General features: G+C 46.4%; 1 protein-coding gene across 9 annotated transcripts in view; it reads right to left on the bottom strand.

The window, feature by feature from the left end:
* The window catches only part of WLS (Wnt ligand secretion mediator), a 98,917-nt gene that overhangs the window by 55,262 nt on the left and 21,967 nt on the right, over positions 1-21,688 (bottom strand). For 3 of the 9 annotated variants that reach the window (XM_078771388.1, XM_078771384.1, XM_078771390.1), the window contains one exon: positions 620-735. In XM_078771388.1, coding sequence (XP_078627514.1) covers positions 620-725 — 106 coding nt within the window. In that variant the 5' untranslated portion in view covers positions 726-735. The other 6 variants (XM_078771383.1, XM_078771386.1, XM_078771381.1 and 3 more) reach the window with 4 other exon arrangements.

The following is a 21,688-nucleotide window of genomic DNA, read 5'->3' as shown; positions in this document are numbered from 1 at the left end:
GAGAATGGAGGAAGAAGAATATAGGGAAGGGAGACAGAGAGGAGGGTAAAAGATGAGGATGAGTGAAGTGAAGAGAAAGATGCTGATGGGCGAAGGGAGAAAGAAGAAGATGGGATTGCGAGAAGAAAAAAAAAGAAAAAAGAAGATGGGGATGGGAGAAGGGAAGAGATGGGGTGGGGTGGTCGTTGCAAATATTTGCAAAAAGGAACAAATGGGTGGGTAAGAAGCAGCACCAATTATCTGACAAAAGTTACGTTTTTAGATAATTGTATATATATATATATATACGTATATATATACATATCACTATCTATCAGGTGAGGTTGCCAAATATGGGTATCAAAAGGAAGTACCCTCCAGCGGAAATTAACATGAGTATGCAAGATACCCATTTATATATTAAACTCCATTTTTGTGTTGATGTCAAATGGGAAGAAAGACCCAAGAAAGAAAAGGAGCCACCAACCAGGTAAACCACGAGAATGGAGCGAAGTGTAGAATGCGGGAGGGGAAGATCGGAGAAATAAATAAATGAGAACTGAGGAGAGATACTGCAAATGGAGACCGGCGGCGACACAAAGACGCCAAGCAGGAGACGTGAAAGGTCGCGCCGCCTCACCGATAAGACCGCCGACCATGAACGCCAGCGCTTGTACGAGCAGCAGCGCGACGCCCAGCATGCAGAGCTTGCGCGAACTCATGTTCTCGATGATCGCTCCCGCCATCCTCACACACCTCAGAAATAATAACAACAACAATAATAATAATAATAAATAATGAAATAGCCAAATCGAACCGGGCGAAGAATACCACAAACTTCACCAACTCGTGGCTCAAAGAGAAAAGTTTCGTGAACAAAAGGTATCCCGGCGGTGGGAACCTGAGGGAGCACCCTGAGGGACGACGCGCGCGCCAAAACAATAACGCGCAGGTAACCGCCTCGCCACCGCGACCTCGCGCGCGCCATTGTGGTTCTTCCGAGGGTTTCTCTCCGATTTCACATTCTGAAGGGAAAATACGTTCCTGTGGCGGTTGTTTCGTTGCAAAATACGCCGGACGTTGAGATTCTCAGATTATCCCGAAACAATAATATGGTGGGGTGCTTTAGTGGGGGGCTCTCGACGTACAACTTCACTGCATATCGTTTGCATTTTGAGGTTTGGTTGAAAAAAAGTAATATTATTACACAACTCTTTTCACAAGTGTTATTATATTTTTAAGAAATAAATAGTTTATTTCTGACGCTTTTACAGAAATATCAGTAAGGCTGGTTAAAAAAAAAAAATCCTGTTTATCACTTTTTTTCAAAAAAGTGGGGAGGGAGAGGGGTTTTTTTTTTTTTTTTTTTTTTTCAGAATCAAATTTTAATGGTTTCTTCAACGCACAATGTTTTTTTTCTTAAATATACTTGATCGGACATACATGATGAATCATGTTATGATTTCTAAACGAGTAAACCTTCGTATGTACGCACTGATACCATTCAAATAAAGAAAATAAAGAAACCTGTGTCACATTGAGTTCTGTTTACTTTTAATATTTGCTGATACATATAACAATGGTAGACCAAAACTTCGGCTTTTAAGAATAATGTCCGGTTGCCATACATGTTTCTATCAGCAGCTATTGCCATCACATTCATACATATTTGACTAGAATTCCTCGCCACGAAATATCACTTCATGGTACCGGTACATGCATATTGGGCAGTTTATTGTATCTATCTATCAGCAGCTACTGCTATGATAGCACTCATAGATGTATATATCTATCAGCAGCTACTGCTATTACAGAACTCATAGATGTATCTATCTATCAGCAGCTACTGCTATTATAGCACTCATAGATGTATCTATCTATCAGCAGCTACTGCTATTACAGCACTCATAGATGTATCTATATATCAGGAGCTACTGCTATTATAGCACTCATAGATGTATCTATATATCAGCATCTACTGCTATTATAGCACTCATAGATGTATCTATATATCAGGAGCTACTGCTATTATAGCACTCATAGATGTATCTATATATCAGCATCTACTGCTATTATAGCACTCATAGATGTATCTATCTATCAGCAGCTACTGCTATTATAGCACTCATAGATGTATCTATATATCAGCATCTACTGCTATTATAGCACTCATAGATGTATCTATCTATCAGCAGCTACTGCTATTATAGCACTCATAGATGTATCTATCTATCAGCAGCTACTGCTATTATAGCACTCATAGATGTATCTATCTATCAGCAGCTACTGCTATGATAGCACTCATAGATGTATCTATCTATCAGCATCTACTGCTATTATAGCACTCATAGATGTATCTATCTATCAGCAGCTACTGCTATTACAGCACTCATAGATGTATCTATCTATCAGCAGCTACTGCTATTATAGCACTCATAGATGTATCTATCTATCAGCAGCTACTGCTATTACAGCACTCATAGATGTATCTATATATCAGGAGCTACTGCTATTATAGCACTCATAGATGTATCTATATATCAGCATCTACTGCTATTATAGCACTCATAGATGTATCTATATATCAGGAGCTACTGCTATTATAGCACTCATAGATGTATCTATATATCAGCATCTACTGCTATTATAGCACTCATAGATGTATCTATCTATCAGCAGCTACTGCTATTATAGCACTCATAGATGTATCTATATATCAGCATCTACTGCTATTATAGCACTCATAGATGTATCTATCTATCAGCAGCTACTGCTATTATAGCACTCATAGATGTATCTATCTATCAGCATCTACTGCTATTATAGCACCCATAGATGTATCTATATATCAGCAGCTACTACTATTATAGAACCCATAGATGTATCTATCTATCAGCAGCTACTGCTATTACAGCACTCATAGATGTATCTATATATCAGGAGCTACTGCTATTATAGCACTCATAGATGTATCTATATATCAGCATCTACTGCTATTATAGCACTCATAGATGTATCTATCTATCAGCAGCTACTGCTATTATAGCACTCATAGATGTATCTATATATCAGCATCTACTGCTATTATAGCACTCATAGATGTATCTATCTATCAGCAGTTACTGCTATTATAGCACTCATAGATGTATCTATATATCAGCAGCTACTGCTATTATAGCACTCATAGATGTATCTATCTATCAGCATCTACTGCTATTATAGCACTCATAGATGTATCTATCTATCAGCATCTACTGCTATTATAGCACTCATAGATGTATCTATATATCAGCAGCTACTGCTATTATAGCACTCATAGATGTATCTATATATCAGCATCTACTGCTATTATAGCACTCATAGATGTATCTATCTATCAGCAGTTACTGCTATTATAGCACTCATAGATGTATCTATCTATCAGCAGCTACTACTATTATAGCACCCATAGATGTATCTATCTATCAGCAGCTACTGCTATTATAGCACTCATAGATGTATCTATCTATCAGCAGCTACTGCTATTATAGCACTCATAGATGTATCTATCTATCAGCAGCTACTACTATTATAGCACCCATAGATGTATCTATCTATCAGCAGCTACTGCTATTATAGCACTCATAGATGTATCTATCTATCAGCATCTACTGCTATTACAGCACTCATAGATGTATCTATCTATCAGCAGCTACTGCTATTATAGCACTCATAGATGTATCTATCTATCAGCAGCTACTGCTATTATAGCACTCATAGATGTATCTATCTATCAGCAGCTACTACTATTATAGCACCCATAGATGTATCTATCTATCAGTAGCTACTGCTATTATAGCACTCATAAATGTATCTATCTATCAGCAGCTACTGCTATTATAGCACTCATAGATGTATCTATCTATCAGCATCTACTGCTATTATAGCACCCATAGATGTATCTATCTATCAGCAGCTACTACTATTATAGCACCCATAGATGTATCTATCTATCAGCAGCTACTGCTATTATAGCACTCATAGATGTATCTATCTATCAGCAGCTACTGCTATTATAGCACCCATAGATGTATCTATCTATCAGCAGCTACTACTATTATAGCACCCATAGATGTATCTATCTATCAGCAGCTACTGCTATTATAGCACTCATAGAAGTATCTATCTATCAGCAGTTACTGCTATTATAGCACTCATAGATGTATCTATCTATCAGCAGCTACTGCTATTATAGCACCCATAGATGTATCTATCTATCAGCAGCTACTGCTATTATAGCACTCATAGATGTATCTATCTATCAGCAGCTACTACTATTATAGCACTCATAGATGTATCTATCTATCAGCAGCTACTACTATTATAGCACCCATAGATGTATCTATCTATCAGCAGCTACTGCTATTATAGCACTCATAGATGTATCTATCTATCAGCAGCTACTACTATTATAGCACCCATAGATGTATCTATCTATCAGCAGCTACTGCTATTATAGCACTCATAGATGTATCTATCTATCAGCATCTACTGCTATTATAGCACCCATAGATGTATCTATCTATCAGCAGCTACTGCTATTATAGCACTCATAGATGTATCTATCTATCAGCAGCTACTGCTATTATAGCACTCATAGATGTATCTATCTATCAGCAGCTACTACTATTATAGCACCCATAGATGTATCTATCTATCAGCAGCTACTGCTATTATAGCACTCATAAATGTATCTATCTATCAGCAGCTACTGCTATTATAGCACTCATAGATGTATCTATCTATCAGCATCTACTGCTATTATAGCACCCATAGATGTATCTATCTATCAGCAGCTACTACTATTATAGCACCCATAGATGTATCTATCTATCAGCAGCTACTGCTATTATAGCACTCATAGATGTATCTATCTATCAGCATCTACTGCTATTATAGCACCCATAGATGTATCTATCTATCAGCAGCTACTACTATTATAGCACCCATAGATGTATCTATCTATCAGCAGCTACTGCTATTATAGCACTCATAGATGTATCTATCTATCAGCAGTTACTGCTATTATAGCACTCATAGATGTATCTATCTATCAGCAGCTACTGCTATTATAGCACCCATAGATGTATCTATCTTTCAGCAGCTACTGCTATTATATCACTCATAGATGTATCTATATAACAGCATCTACTGCTATTATAGCACTCATAGCTGTATCTATTTATCAGCATCTACTGCTATTATAGCACTCATAGATGTATCTTGTCATGTATGCAGTGCAAATGTTCACCGTTGTATCCCTACACCGGGACTGGGTTGTATCCCTACGCCAGAGCTCGGATGGCGCTGCTGTGAATCGGGCCTTGATTGGCAGAGTGAACAAGTCAAGTGAATCCACTTGGATTCCGCCCAGGTTGGCACATGGAAATTATGATGTAGCATAATTATCATCTCGGGTCAAGATTTGAAATTATGCCATGGTTTTTGTAAAATTGCTACTTGTATTCACATTATGTACTTTCACCAAAACATACATCATCATAGAAACATACATAGAATTTGGGTCCTCTGGGTCATTTGGGTCCTCTGGGTCATTTGGGTCCTCTGGGTCATTTGGGTCCTCTGGGTCATTTGGGTCCTCTGGGTCATTTGGGTCCTCTGGGTCCTCTGGGTCATTTGGGTCCTCTGGGTCATTTGGGTCATTTGGGTCCTCTGGGTCATTTGGGTCCTCTGGGTCATTTGGGTCCTCTGGGTCATTTGGGTCCTCTGGGTCATTTGGGTCATTTGGGTCCTCTGGGTCATTTGGGTCCTCTGGGTCATTTGGGTCATTTGGGTCCTCTGGGTCCTCTGGGTCCTCTGGGTCCTCTGGGTCATTTGGGTCCTCTGGGTCATTTGGGTCATTTGGGTCCTCTGGGTCATTTGGGTCCTCTGGGTCATTTGGGTCCTCTGGGTCATTTGGGTCATTTGGGTCATTTGGGTCCTCTGGGTCATTTGGGTCCTCTGGGTCATTTGGGTCCTCTGGGTCATTTGGGTCCTCTGGGTCATTTGGGTCCTCTGGGTCATTTGGGTCCTCTGGGTCATTTGGGTCCTCTGGGTCATTTGGGTCATTTGGGTCCTCTGGGTCATTTGGGTCCTCTGGGTCATTTGGGTCCTCTGGGTCATTTGGGTCCTCTGGGTCATTTGGGTCATTTGGGTCCTCTGGGTCATTTGGGTCCTCTGGGTCATTTGGGTCCTCTGGGTCATTTGGGTCCTCTGGGTCATTTGGGTCCTCTGGGTCATTTGGGTCCTCTGGGTCATTTGGGTCCTCTGGGTCATTTGGGTCCTCTGGGTCATTTGGGTCCTCTGGGTCATTTGGGTCCTCTGGGTCATTTGGGTCCTCTGGGTCATTTGGGTCCTCTGGGTCATTTGGGTCCTCTGGGTCATTTGGGTCCTCTGGGTCATTTGGGTCATTTGGGTCCTCTGGGTCCTCTGGGTCATTTGGGTCCTCTGGGTCATTTGGGTCCTCTGGGTCATTTGGGTCCTCTGGGTCATTTGGGTCCTCTGGGTCATTTGGGTCCTCTGGGTCATTTGGGTCCTCTGGGTCATTTGGGTCCTCTGGGTCATTTGGGTCCTCTGGGTCATTTGGGTCCTTTGGGTCCTCTGGGTCCTCTGGGTCCTCTGGGTCATTTGGGTCCTCTGGGTCCTCTGGGTCATTTGGGTCATTTGGGTCCTCTGGGTCATTTGGGTCCTCTGGGTCATTTGGGTCCTCTGGGTCATTTGGGTCATTTGGGTCCTCTGGGTCATTTGGGTCCTCTGGGTCATTTGGGTCCTCTGGGTCATTTGGGTCCTCTGGGTCATTTGGGTCCTCTGGGTCATTTGGGTCCTCTGGGTCATTTGGGTCCTCTGGGTCATTTGGGTCCTCTGGGTCATTTTGGGTCCTCTGGGTCATTTGGGTCCTCTGGGTCATTTGGGTCATTTGGGTCCTCTGGGTCATTTGGGTCCTCTGGGTCATTTGGGTCCTCTGGGTCATTTGGGTCCTCTGGGTCATTTGGGTCCTCTGGGTCATTTGGGTCCTCTGGGTCATTTGGGTCCTCTGGGTCATTTGGGTCATTTGGGTCCTCTGGGTCATTTGGGTCCTCTGGGTCATTTGGGTCCTCTGGGTCATTTGGGTCCTCTGGGTCATTTGGGTCCTATATTCCTATCCTATAACATATATATCTCCTATAACCTATCCTATAAATATAGATTTGATGACGTCATGTTTACACATCTGAGCGACAGAAATGAGCGACAGAAATGAGCGACAGAAATGGGTGACAGAAACTAGCTTCACTTTTGAGCGCCCGAAATTCCCAGGCAAACGCTATAACGCACCAGGTTTACAACCTGTGCGTTAATAAACGCGTACGACAATTGATCGCAGTTTGTCGAGATACTTTACATGGCGACGAAGGTAAACATCTAGACCATGACATCTTTCGGCCATATCGATGAATTCGACCCTCATGAGGGGGATTTTGACACGTATTCTGAGCGTTTGTCTTTCTACTTCGAGGCGAACGGCATTGCGACCGAAGGCCTGATGAAGGCCGTCTTCCTGTCCGTTTGCGGAGGTGAGACGTTCACACTCGTTAAAAACCTGATTCGGCCTCGGACAATCCAGGAGCTCACGTATGCAGAGCTCAAGGCCGCTTTGAAGGAACATTGCAACCCATCTCCTTCAGTCATCCTGTGTCGGTTTAATTTTTACATGTGCAGACAGCAGCAAGGTCAGTCGATCGCAGACTTCATTGCACACCTCAAAAAACTGTCACATCTGTGTGAGTTTGGGGACACGATTGATGACATGCTTCGTGATTTGCTGGTGGTTGGCATGTCCGATGACCGCACTCGTAGACGCCTGCTTGCTGAGAGAAGACTGACGTTCCAAAATGCCAGAGACACCGCAATTTCCATGGAAAGTGCTGAACGCAACGCTACAAGCATCGGTGCCACTCGCTCATCTGGTACCAGCCCTGCTGTGAATCGGTTGGATCATGTTCAGCCACAACGTTGGAACAAGGCTCCTCGTCAGAAGCCAGTGCAGTCTCAAACCCACAACAACTGTTTTCGGTGCAACGGAAAGCACCCTCCGGAGACGTGTCGGTTCAAAGATGCCACCTGCCATTTCTGTTCGAAAACTGGCCATATTGCTCCAGCTTGCATCACTCGCAAATCGGGAAAAGGAAAAGCTGCTGACAAGATTCATCAGTTTATCGGTTCGGAGGAACCCGAGCTTGACCAGGTGAGCTCTGTTTCCGACAACTCAGAATCGTATGACCTGCTTCATATTGATTCTCACCATAGGCGGGACCCTCTTCTTGCCAATGTTGTCGTCAACAATCGACCATTGCAAATGGAGGTCGACACTGGTGCGGCCGTCTCGCTCATCAGCCATGCTGTTTTCACAAACCTGTGGAGTGATGCTGACCGACCCCATCTGAAACCTACTACCTATGGACTCTCCACCTATACAGGTGAGAAGATTGTTCCCTGCGGTACATGTGATGTCACGGTGGGCTACGATAACCGTGAGTTTCACCTACCCCTGATCGTCATTCCTGGAAAGGGCCCTTCCTTACTCGGCAGGAACTGGTTGAGCATAATTCGACTGAAGTGGGAAAGCATTCATCAACTCCGGGCAGCCAATGTTTCTCCTACCGCAGCATACACACTCAAAAATGTGCTGGATACGTACCCGGATGTCTTCAAGGATGAGCTTGGAACCTTGAAAGGACATACGGCTAAACTCAGGGTTGACCGGGATGCCAATCCTATATTTTGCAGGGCTCGCCCAGTCCCTTTCGCCCTGCGTGAGCGGATTGACAAGGAACTGGATCATCTTGAAAATCTGGGGATCATCGAGCAAATCCAGTATGCCGAATGGGCGGCGCCCATCGTTCCAGTCATAAAATCGGACCAGTCCATCCGCATATGTGGAGATTATAAAATGACCGTGAACAGGTGTTCTTCATTGGATAAATATCCAATCCCGAGGATCGAAGACCTCTATGCTCGTCTCACGGGAGGCAAGACTTTTACGAAACTCGATCTCAAATCCGCCTATCTACAGCTCTGCTTGGACGAGAATTCGAAACAGTATCTTACCATCAACACGCATCGTGGGTTGTATAGGTACCACCGACTTAGTTTTGGAGTGAAATCTGCACCTGGAATTTATCAGCGTGTCATGGACAGTTTGTTTGCCGCCGAACGCAACGTCGTTTGTTACCAGGATGATATTCTGGTTACTGGTCGTACGGACGCGGAACATCTACAGAACCTGGAGAGAGTTCTGAAGAAGATTTCGGACTCCGGCCTACGTTTGCGTCGAGACAAGTGCAAGTTTATGGTGCCATCAGTCACGTACCTGGGTCATACGATTGATGCCGAGGGTCTACACCCGACAGATGAGAAAGTCCGAGCTATCAAGGATGCTCCTTCTCCACGAGATGTGACCGAATTGAAGTCATACCTCGGTTTGCTTCAGTTCTATGGTCGTTACATCCCGAATGTGACCGACGTTTTGGGCCCCCTTTATCGGCTTTTGAGGAAAGGAGTCTCCTGGAGCTGGGGGTCTAGTGAACAATCAGCATTCCAGACCTCTAAGGATCTGCTCAAATCGTCCAATGTTCTCGTTCATTTTGATCCAGAGAAGGATCTTGTGCTGACATGCGATGCCTGTCGGTATGGAGTGGGGAGTGTATTATCGCACGTGATGCCTGATGGTACAGAAAGACCGGTTGCATTTGCATCCAGAACGTTGACCCCAGCAGAGAAAAACTATTCCCAACTTGACAAGGAAGGATTGGGAATCGTTTTCGGCGTTGGCAAATTTCGCCAGTACCTTCTTGGACATCATTTCACGATTCGCACTGATCACAAGCCGCTGATCAGTCTGTTTGGTCCAACTAAGGCGACATCTGACACACTACCGCCCAGGATCATCCGCTGGTCCCTGTTTCTCGCTGCTTATGACTACACCATATGTTATAAGCCCGGTTCGTCTATCACAAATGCAGATGCCATGAGTCGGTTACCCCTTCCAGAATCCGTTGATGATTCGCCTACACCAGGATCCATTATCGCACTGATGGATCATCTGGAAGATTGTGCTGTCGATTCTGGCCAGATCCGCACTCATACTCGACGAGACCCCGTTCTGTCCAGAACTGTCCAGGCTGTACAGCTTGGATGGCATTTGCTACCTGAGGGTGACCCAGATTTTGCGGCTTTTAAAGCACGTAAAAACGAACTCAGCGTGGAAAATGGTTGCCTACTCTGGGGATGTCGTGTCGTGATCCCGAAAAATCTGCGTTCCAGGGTCATGGATGAAATCCATGACTGTCACCCCGGGATTGTGAAGATGAAGTCACTCGCCAGAAACTATGTGTGGTGGCCGAATCTTGATGCTGATATCGAACATCATGTTCGACATTGTTACCCCTGCCAGAGCACCCGGAATACACCTGCGAAAGCGCCACTGCATCCCTGGGAATGGCCCAGCGAACCGTGGCATCGCCTACATCTCGATTATGCCGGGCCTATTAACGGCAGCATGATTCTAATAATTACGGACGCGCACACAAAATGGATTGATGCCTATGTGACGCGTGGTACTACGTCAGCCATTGTCATCGAAAGACTCAGACGCTGTTTCGCCACTCATGGTCTGCCCAGGATGATCGTGAGTGATAACGGTTCGTGTTTTTCCAGTACCGAGTTTGCCAAGTTCACACGTCGGAACGGCATCAAACATAAGTTTGTCAGCCCACATCACCAGGCTTCAAATGGCTTGGCCGAACGATCCGTGGGAATCATCAAATCCGGATTGCAGAAACTTCAGGAGGGAACCCTGGAAACAAAGCTGTCTCGTCTCCTGTTCAAATACCGCATCACGCCACAATCAACAACCGGTGCAGCTCCGTCTGAGTTATTGATGAAACGACACTTGAGATCGACACTTGACAATCTCAAACCAGACATATCATCAAATGTTTATCAGAGCCAGCTTAATCAAAAGTTGGTGCACGATAAGACGTCCAACAGTCGATGTATCAACATTGGAGATCCAGTGTTTGCCCGAAATTTTGGTGCAGGTGCGACGTGGCTACCGGGAGACATCATCGAGAAGCCAGGTCCACTGTCCAGTGTGATTCGCCTGCAGGACGGCCGCAAAATTCGTCGACATCAGGACCACATAACCTACCGTCACTGTGAGTCGATGGAGCCTGTAGCATCGTCACAGTCAGGACAACAGTTCGACCCGCCACTGCCGGAGATCGTCGTGGCCGCTCCAGCCAGCTCGGATGCCCCGAAAACCTCTGCAAACGCTACACCCTTCGTGGAGACCAAAGGAATCACCTCGGACTCTGTATCCACTGGTACACCGCGACCCAAAGGAATCACCTCGGACTCTGTATCCACTGGTACACCGCGACGCTCAATGCGTGAGAGAAAAGCACCCGACCGGTTGAATCTTTGAAGATGTTTTTTTTCACGTTGACACATGTTCTATTTTCACGTATTTTCATTATTCTCATAACCGTTTGCACACATATTTTCACATGTTTTGGAAATGTTGCTTTTGAAATGTCAATTCTGGAAATCTAGCACGTATTGCTCTTGGTAATTTTGGACTTAAAGGGGAGGATGTCATGTATGCAGTGCAAATGTTCACCGTTGTATCCCTACACCGGGACTGGGTTGTATCCCTACGCCAGAGCTCGGATGGCGCTGCTGTGAATCGGGCCTTGATTGGCAGAGTGAATAAACGCGTACGACAATTGATCGCAGTTTGTCGAGATACTTTACATATCTATCTATCTATCAGCATCTACTGCTATTATCGCACTCATAGATGTATCTGAAGGAGCTGCGCTCCAACGCGAGTCGAAAGAAGTGACGCGACCAAAGACGGAATTCGTCCGAGTTGCTTTATTGAAACAAAACAGCTCAGGTATTCTGACAAGCCCGTTTATCGGGCAGCAATATATATACACATTTATGTCGGGAAGTTTACCCGGCAAAAGCTATACCGGGCATGCCCGGGTGTCAAGGGCGAGCCTTGGAAAGGCGAGTCTGGACTCTGGACCTGCCCGGGCGTGTTTGGCTGCGGCCTGGCAAGTCGAGGCTGGGCGTGCCCGGGCGCTTTGGACGAGCACTGGAAAGGCGAGAGCGGGCATGCCCGGACGCTCTGGGCGAGCCCTGGAAAGACGAGACCGGGCGTGCCCGGGAGGTTCGGGCGTGCCCGGGAACAGTGAGTCCGGGCATGCCCGGGAGAGGCGCGTCTGGCCGTGTTCTGGCCGGTGCAAGGCGATTGTGTGCATCCAGCGGTAACCGCTACATATCTATCTTTCAGCAGCTACTGCTATTATAGCACTCATAGATGTATCTATCTTTCAGCAGCTACTGCTATTATAGCACTCATAGATGTATCTATTTATCAGCATCTACTGCTATTATAGCACTCATAGATGTATCTATATATCAGCAGCTACTGCTATTATAGCACTCATAGATGTATCTATCTATCAGCATCTACTGCTATTATAGCACTCGTAGATGTATCTATCTATCAGCAGCTACTGCTATTATAGCACTCATATATGTATCTATCTATCAGCATCTACTTCTATTATAGCACTCATAGATGTATCTATCTATCAGCAGCTACTGCTATTATAGCACTCATAGATGTATCTATCTATCAGCAGCTACTGCTATTACAGCACTCATAGATGTATCTATCTATCAGCAGCTACTGCTATTATAGCACTCATAGATGTATCTATCTATCAGCAGCTACTGCTATTATAGCACTCATAGATGTATCTATCTATCAGCATCTACTGCTATTATAGCACCCATAGATGTATCTATCTATCAGCAGCTACTACTATTATAGCACCCATAGATGTATCTATCTATCAGCAGCTACTGCTATTATAGCACTCATAGATGTATCTATCTATCAGCAGCTACTGCTATTATAGCACTCATAGATGTATCTATCTTTCAGCAGCTACTGCTATTATAGCACTCATGGATGTATCAATCTATCAGCATCTACTGCTATTATAGCACTCATAGATGTATCAATCTATCAGCATCTACTGCTATTATAGCACTCATAGATGTATCTATCTATCAGCAGCTACTGCTATTATAGCACTCATAGATGTATCTATCTATCAGCAGCTACTGCTATTATAGCACTCATAGATGTATCTATCTATCAGCAGCTACTGCTATTACAGCACTCATAGATGTATCTATCTATCAGCAGCTACTGCTATTTTAGCACTCATAGATGTATCTATCTATCTATCAGCAGCTACTGCTATTATAGCACTCATAGATGTATCTATATATCAGCAGCTACTGCTATTATAGCACTCATAGATGTATCTATCTATCAGCAGCGACTGCTATTATAGCACTCATAGATGTATCTATCTATCAGCAGCGACTGCTATTATAACACTCATAGATGTATCGATATATCAGCAGCTACTGCTATTACAGCACTCATAGATGTATCTATCTATCAGCAGCTACTGCTATTATAGCACTCATAGATGTATCTATCTATCAGCAGCTACTGCTATTATAGCACTCATAGATGTATCTATCTATCAGCAGCTACTGCTATTATCGCACTCATAGATGTATCTATCTATCAGCAGCTACTGCTATTACAGCACTCATAGATGTATCTATCTATCAGCAGCTACTGCTATTATCGCACTCATAGATGTATCTATCTATCAGCAGCTACTGCTATTATAGCACTCATAGATGTATCTATCTATCAGCAGCTACTGCTATTATCGCACTCATAGATGTATCTATCTATCAGCAGCTACTGCTATTACAGCACTCATAGATGTATCTATCTATCAGCAGCTACTGCTATTATAGCACTCATAGATGTATCTTTATATCAGCAGCTACTGCTATTACAGCACTCATAGATGTATCTATCTATCAGCAGCTACTGCTATTACAGCACTCATAGATGTATCTATCTATCAGCAGCTACTGCTATTATAGCACTCACAGATGTATCTATCTATCAGAAGCTACTGCTATTATAGCACTCATAGATGTATCTATCTATCAGCAGCTACTGCTATTACAGCACTCATAGATGTATCTATCTATCAGCAGCTACTGCTATTACAGCACTCATAGATGTATCTATCTATCAGCAGCTACTGCTATTATAGCACTCATAGATGTATCTTTATATCAGCAGCTACTGCTATTATAGCACTCATAGATGTATCTATATATCAGCAGCTACTGCTATTATAGCACTCATAGATGTATCTATCTATCAGCAGCTACTGCTATTATAGCACTCATAGATGTATCTATATATCAGCAGCTACTGCTATTATAGCACTCATAGATGTATCTATCTATCAGCAGCTACTGCTATTATTGCACTCATAGATGTATCTATATATCGGCAGCTACTGCTATTATAGCACTCATAGATGTATCTATCTATCTATCAGCAGCGACTGCGATTATAGCACTCATAGATGTATCTATATATCAGCAGCTACTGCTATTATAGCACTCATATATGTATCTATATATCAGCAGCTACTGCTATTATAGCACTCATAGATGTATCTATCTATATATCAGCAGCTACTGCTATTATAGCACTCATAGTTGTATCTATTTATCAGTATCTACTGCTATTATAGCACTCATAGATGTATCTATATATCAGCAGCTACTGCGATTATAGCACTCATAGATGTATCTGTAGCGGTTACCGCTGGATGCACACAATCGCCATGCACCGGCCAGAACACGGCCAGCGCGCCTCTCCCGGGCATGCCCGGACTCACTGTTCCCGGGCACGCCCGAACCTCCAGGGAACGCCCGGTCTCGTCTTTCCCGGGCATGCCCGCTCTCGCCTTTCCAGGGCTCGCCCAGAGCGCCCGGGCACGCCCGCTATCGCCTTTCCAGGGCTCGCCCAGAGCGTCCGGGCATGCCCGCTATCGCCTTTCCAGGGCTCGCCCAGAGCGCCCGGGCACGCCCAGCCTCGACTTGCCAGGCCGCAGCCAAACACGCCCGGGCAGGTCCAGACTCGCCTTTCCAAGGCTCGCCCTTGACACCCGGGCATGCCCGGTATAGCTTTTGCCGGGTAAACTTCCCGACATAAATGTGTATATATATTGCTGCCCGATAAACGGGCTTGTCAGAATACCTGAGCTGTTTTGTTTCAATAAAGCAACTCGGACGAATTCCGTCTTTGGTCGCGTCAATTCTTTCGACTCGCGTTGGAGCGCAGTCCTTCATATCTATATATCAGCATCTACTGCTATTATAGCACTCACAGATGTATCTATATATCAGCAGCTACTGCGATTATAGCACTCATAGATGTATCTATCTATCAGCAGCTACTGCTATTATAGCACTCACAGATGTATCTATATATCAGCAGCTACTGCGATTATAGCACTCATAGATGTATCTATATATCAGCATCTACTGCTATTATAGCACTCACAGATGTATCTATATATCAGCAGCTACTGCGATTATAGCACTCATAGATGTATCTATATATCAGCATCTACTGCTATTATAGCACTCACAGATGTATCTATATATCAGCAGCTACTGCGATGATAGCACTCATAGATGTATCTATCTATATATCAGCATCTACTGCTATTATAGCACTCACAGATGTATCTATATATCAGCAGCTACTGCGATTATAGCACTCATAGATGTATCTATATATCAGCAGCTACTGCTATTATAGCACTCACAGATGTATCTATATATCAGCAGCTACTGCGATGATAGCACTCATAGATGTATCTATCTATATATCAGCATCTACTGCTATTATAGCACTCACAGATGTATCTATATATCAGCAGCTACTGCGATTATAGCACTCATAGATGTATCTATATATCAGCAGCTACTGCTATTATAGCACTCACAGATGTATCTATATATCAGCAGCTACTGCGATTATAGCACTCATAGATGTATCTATATATCAGCAGCTACTGCGATTATAGCACTCATAGATGTATCTATATATCAGCAGCTCCTGCGATTATAGCACTCATAGATGTATCTATATATCAGCAGCTCCTGCGATTATAGCACTCATAGATGTATCTATATATCAGCAGCTCCTGCGATTATAGCACTCATAGATGTATCTATATATCAGCAGCTACTGCTATTATAGCACTCATAGATGTATCTATCTATCAGCAGCTACTGCTATTATAGCACTCATAGATGTATCTATATATCAGCAGCTACTGCTATTATAGCACTCATAGATGTATCTATCTATCATCACCTACTACTACATGTAGTGGTAGCGCTCGTTTAATTTTTGACTCGGAATCCACAGCAATAATTATCACATGAGGCTCTCCCGTTTGCCGATGATATTTGGCTTCTCCTTCAGAATACCAACTATATACTTCTTGAACTTCCGAGTGGGCCTCTTCTCGGCAGTACGACGCTTACTGCAGGTACTGCATATAGGATATGACTCATCTGTGGTACTCAGCTCCTCAACACAGCCACATAAATAGCACACATCTTCATAGCCAGCCGTGTACTATGGCTTCTCTGTCGCATCGTTGCATGTGAGATTGGCTTTGGCGTAGACATTATTGAAGACGTTTGCCTCATTGGTCTCCTGCAGATCGGCGAAGTTCGAGCACATGTAACTTGGCTCAGACAGTACGCGAGCACATACGAAATTCGAACCTGTTCCACTGAGCGGGAACGGATTTTACTGACTTCGTGAGCAAAAATATATATATATATTTTAGAGGCGGACGACTTTTATGGAACGGGCGGCGATGATAAACAGGGAATTTTTTTAAACCAGCCTAATAACAAGAAGTACTAGAAGAATGCGACTGTGTCGCCAATATGCCTCTGCATAGTCCCACAACGGGTAGATGCCATCACTCTGTATATGTATGGGTAGTGGATCACGTTTGTGAAGTTTAGTGTTGATCGGATAAGGTTCGTTTTTCTATCCAAGATGGCTGCCAAACCACGTGACCTATGACATCATCATTTTCAAACTATATGCAACAGTGCTGTCAGATTATATCTTACTATAATTCACCAAATGTCCGTTCGTCTGTCTGTCTGTCTGTCCGTCTGAAGGTACCGCAAAAACGGCTGAATCGATCGCAACGATATTTTGGGTGGGTAATACTGGGATCCCCTGGAGTAAAATAGGGTATTTTAGGAGTCGTGGACGGCGAGAGAACGAGGCCATTTGGTTGAGTTCAAAGCATGTTTATTCGTACAGAACCCAGCACACTCTGTCCAGCCCGTTTATCGGGTAGCAGTATATTGTTGCGAATATGGAATTTGGCCTCCATATCCGCTTGTAAATATTCCCCTATTTTCTCCAATACTCCCCAACTTTCCCCAATCCCCCATTCCCTAGTCCCATTGCATGTAAATAACAATCAGTAGAGCCGACCTTCCCCTTATTCCCCCATTAAATGTCGTGCCCAGGTCCACCGCACCACACGTAGACAACTTTCGGACATCTTCCTAGTTATTCTTATTCTATGTCAGTTAAGGCCTCGTCTCCATTAATTATGACTCTTCGTTGCACCAGAATGTGATTATATGGCATCAGTAGTGAGTTTAGGACCTTTCCCATACCTCCTTCCATCTTCTTCCCCAACAATTACAACAACAACAGAGGAGATGGCGGCGGAGCGGGGGAGGATGCGTCCTCACACCGGCTCGATTAGCGCCATAGACCATGCGCTCCACGGGGTTACCACGAAGGGGCTCCTTGTCAGCTCCTCGTCAAGGGCGGAGCCTGGTAAACCCCCCCGCACGCACCCAATGAGAAGCAACGTGCCGATTCCACGAGGCGGAGCTAACGAGCCGAGGGCGTGTCACTCCCCGCCGGATATACGCGGCCCCGCGCCGGATGTGACGTCAGATGCGCACCCAGCTTGGAGAAGGAAAGCCACCTGCGAGCGCTGAGTCAGATGCGCACCCAGCTTGGAGAAGGAAAGCCACCTGCGAGCGCTGAGTCAGATGCGCACCCAGCTTGGAGAAGGAAAGCCACCTGCGAGCGCTGAGTCAGATGCGCCTCAGCTTGGAGAAAGAACGTCGCCATCCGAGCGCTGCGACCTCCCCGCATCTCTGGACCGGACCGAGTCGATTCTGACCTTTGAGCCCAGGTGCACCTGGAGCCATCGCTACCGCCTGTCCTTGCCATCAATCCCCGTGTGAGTCAGCATTTTGTCCCGTTTATCTGTCGTCTGTTGGGAATAATATAAGATTGTGTCTAAGTGCTTGTCTTTCTATGCTGTCCCTCTTGTAGTTGTAATCTAACCTTCCGCCTTAATATAACCTCCTCCGGAGGTCTTGAGAACTGAACCCCTGGTGTCGTATTGTGTTATTGTGATCCAGCCGGGTGTCTTCTTTTTCTTATTGAGCCAGCATCGCGCGACTTCGTCAACGTCGAGTATAGTCGGGTAATTTGTGCGGACACGACGGCCATTCCGCTCGGCCCACTTTAACATCAAAGTCGTGTCTGTAACAATATATACACACTCAAACACGTCATGCCGGAGCGTTTGCCCGGGAAAGGCGAGACCGGGCGTGCCCGGGCGTCTTGGGCGAGCCCTGGAAAGGCGAGTCTGGACGTGCCCGGGCGTCCTGGGCGAGCCCTGGAAAGGCGAGGCTGGGCATGCCCGGGCGTCCTGGGCGAGCCCTGGAAAGGCTAGGCTGGGCATGCCCGGGCGTCCTGGGCGAGCCCTGGAAAGGCGAGACTGGGCGTGCCCGGGCGGCTCGGGCGAGCCCGGGAAAGGCGAGTCCGGGCATGCCCGGGAGAGGCGCGTCTGGGCCTGTCCGGGCGGCCTGGGCGAGCCCGGCATGGCGATCGCTCCTTGGCCGCGTCCCCGGCAGGTGCAAGGCGATTGTGTATACCCAGCGGTAACCGCTACACGCGCCCCTCCAGAATCGACTTGCACCGGCAGGGCCAATTTAAGGGGGACCTGATGACCCGGCTGAAGCGACCCCTGGAGGGTCGTGGGGGGGGGGGGCGGTGCGGCGGTGGGTGGTCGAGCGGGGGGAACCGCGGACGGGGGGCGGCCTCGCCGCGACGTACTCCGCTGTGCGAAGCGCTGGGGGGACGTAGGACCGGGATTGAGCCGACCGAGGGGCTGGTCAAGTCCTCGGGGGAGGCTGCCGAGGTTCCTCGCGGGCCTCCCGAGGTTGCAGTTCGTGGGTGCAGTGCCGAGAAGGCTCGAGCAGCGCTCGGCGTCGGTGCACGCGAAAAGCGGTTGAGCCAACCGAGGGGCTGGTCAAGGCCTCGGGGGAGGCTGCCGAGGTTCCTCGCAGGCCTCCCGAGGATGCAGGGTCGGAGAAGTAGTTGCGGCTGTAGTTGTAGAGTGAAGTTGTGTGAAGGTGACGAACAGCAGTGCGCGCGAAGGTAACGAAGCAGCCGTGCCGCTAACGTCAGAGCGCGCGCAAGAGATGAGCAGCAGTGCCACCCACATCGCGTAACTGCGTTCCTTCGGAGGGTCCTCGAGTGGGGTCGCCCCTCCGGTCGTAGAGGAGGAGCCGAGCATGGTGCGCGAACCACATGGCCGCTCGTCGGTGCCAAAACTCCGGCAGCCCGATCGAAACCGCCGTGTTCGTTTGCAGCCCCCGAATCCGTTCGGGGGTAGACGAGGTCACCAGTTTAGGAGTCGTGGACGGCGAGAGAACGAGGCCATTTGGTTGAGTTCAAAGCATGTTTATTCGTACAGAACCCAGCACACTCTGTCCAGCCCGTTTATCGGGTAGCAGTATATATTGTTGCGGATATGGGATTTACATCCATCCATATCCGCTTGTAAATATTCCCCTATTTCCTCAGTACTTCCCAACTATCCCCAATCCCCCATTCCCTAGTCCCATTTTCTGTAAACAACACTCTGTAGACCCGACCTTCCCCTATTTCCCCCATTAAATGTCGCATCCAGGTCCACCGCATCTCACGTAGACAACTATAGGACATCTTGCTAGTTATTCTTAGTCTATGTCAGTTAAGGACTCGTTTCCATTAATTCTGACTCTTCGTTGCACCAGAATGTGATTGTATGGCACCGTTAGGAAGTTTAGGACCTCCCAATACCTCCCCGCAGCTCTTCCTCACGGTTCAACAACAACAACAACAACAACAACGGCGGCGGCGCGGGGAGTGTGCGTCCTCACTCCGGCTTGGTTGGTAGGGGGTGTTGGGAGTGCACCATGCCTTTCCAACGAGCCGCCATCGAGCATGTGCTCGACGGGGTTACCAGGTAGGGGCTCGCTGTCAGCTCCTCGTCAAGGGCGGAGCCCGGTAACCCCCGCACCCAATAGAAGCGGCGGACCGATCCCATCTGGGGCGGAGCCAACGAGCCGAGGGCGTGTCACTCCCCGCTGAGCATGCGCAGGAAGAGGGAGGTGACGTCAGATGCGCGCAGAGCTGAAGGAGAAAGGACGCACCCTCCGAGCGCCGAGAGACCTCCCAAAGACTGAGCTGTATCCTGTCCCTGAGCCAAGGTGCACCTTGTGCTATCGACTGCCTGTCCTTCCCTGCCATCAATCCCTGTGTAAGTCAGTCTTGTTCCGTTTGTCTGTGGTCTGTCTGGGATAGATAAGATTGTGTCTAAGTGCCTATCTCTTCTGTGTCTTTACCTCATTACCTTGTAATCTACCCCTTTTCTACCCCACCAATTATATCCTCCTCCGGAGGTCTTGAGAACTGTACCCCTTGTGTCGTTTCATTTATCCCAGCCGTTGTGTCCTTTCCATCATTGATTTAGCGTAGCGCGATTCGGCCAACGTTCGAGTGGAATCGGGTGAGTTGGGGAAGAATCGGGGGAATTGTTAGGTCGCGGCAATACCACCGCTCGGTAAATAACATCTAATCCGCGATCCGTAACAACTGGTGTCGAGGAGTGAGATCGGACCCGAAGCGCGCTTAACGCGCTCAAAATTACAAGTAACCGAAATTTGTTTTGTTTTAAAATAAAAACCCGAATTTTGAAAGTCGCGCTATGGCGGATCAAGACGGCTGGGTTCCGGTAGAGGAGAGTGAGGCAGGGTCGATCCAGGACCAAATTGAGGGACATGAGGAGAGCGAAGCAGTGAGGGCGGCAGGTTCGCAAAATGGCGTCCTCGCGCACGAGGTTACGGGCGCGCAAAATGGCGCCTCGCACATGGCTACGGCGACCGCGCCCGCGACCGTAGCAGCGCCGTTGGTGGATTCGAACCTTTTTTTCCTGCAAATGAGGGCCCTTATGGGACAAATGGGAGACCAAATTGGAGGTTTGAAAAACAGTATAGAGGCTCAGAGTGAGCAAATGGGGGTAATGGGGTCCAATAGCGAGAAATTGAGGGAGGACATGGGGGCCCAGATCGGAGGGTTAGGGAGTAGAATAGAGGGATTAGACAATAGATTAGGGGAAATACAGGAGGGGTTAACGGGGGTGGAAAATAGAATGGCTGCCCAGGAGAATCAGATAGAGGGAGTGAAAAATGGGTTAGAGGGGTTACAAAACAGTATGGCAGGCAAATTGAGGGACATGAGGGACCAAGCGGAAAGGGAAGTTAAACAAATGGGGCAGCAGATAGAGGGGGTCAGAATGGGGGTAGAAACTAA

The sequence above is a fragment of the Myxine glutinosa genome, chromosome 2 (genome assembly GCF_964187855.1).
Source record: "Myxine glutinosa chromosome 2, kmMyxGlut1.1, whole genome shotgun sequence".
NCBI classification, from domain to species: Eukaryota; Metazoa; Chordata; class Myxini; order Myxiniformes; family Myxinidae; genus Myxine; species Myxine glutinosa.
This window is presented reverse-complemented; position numbering and strand designations above follow the sequence as displayed.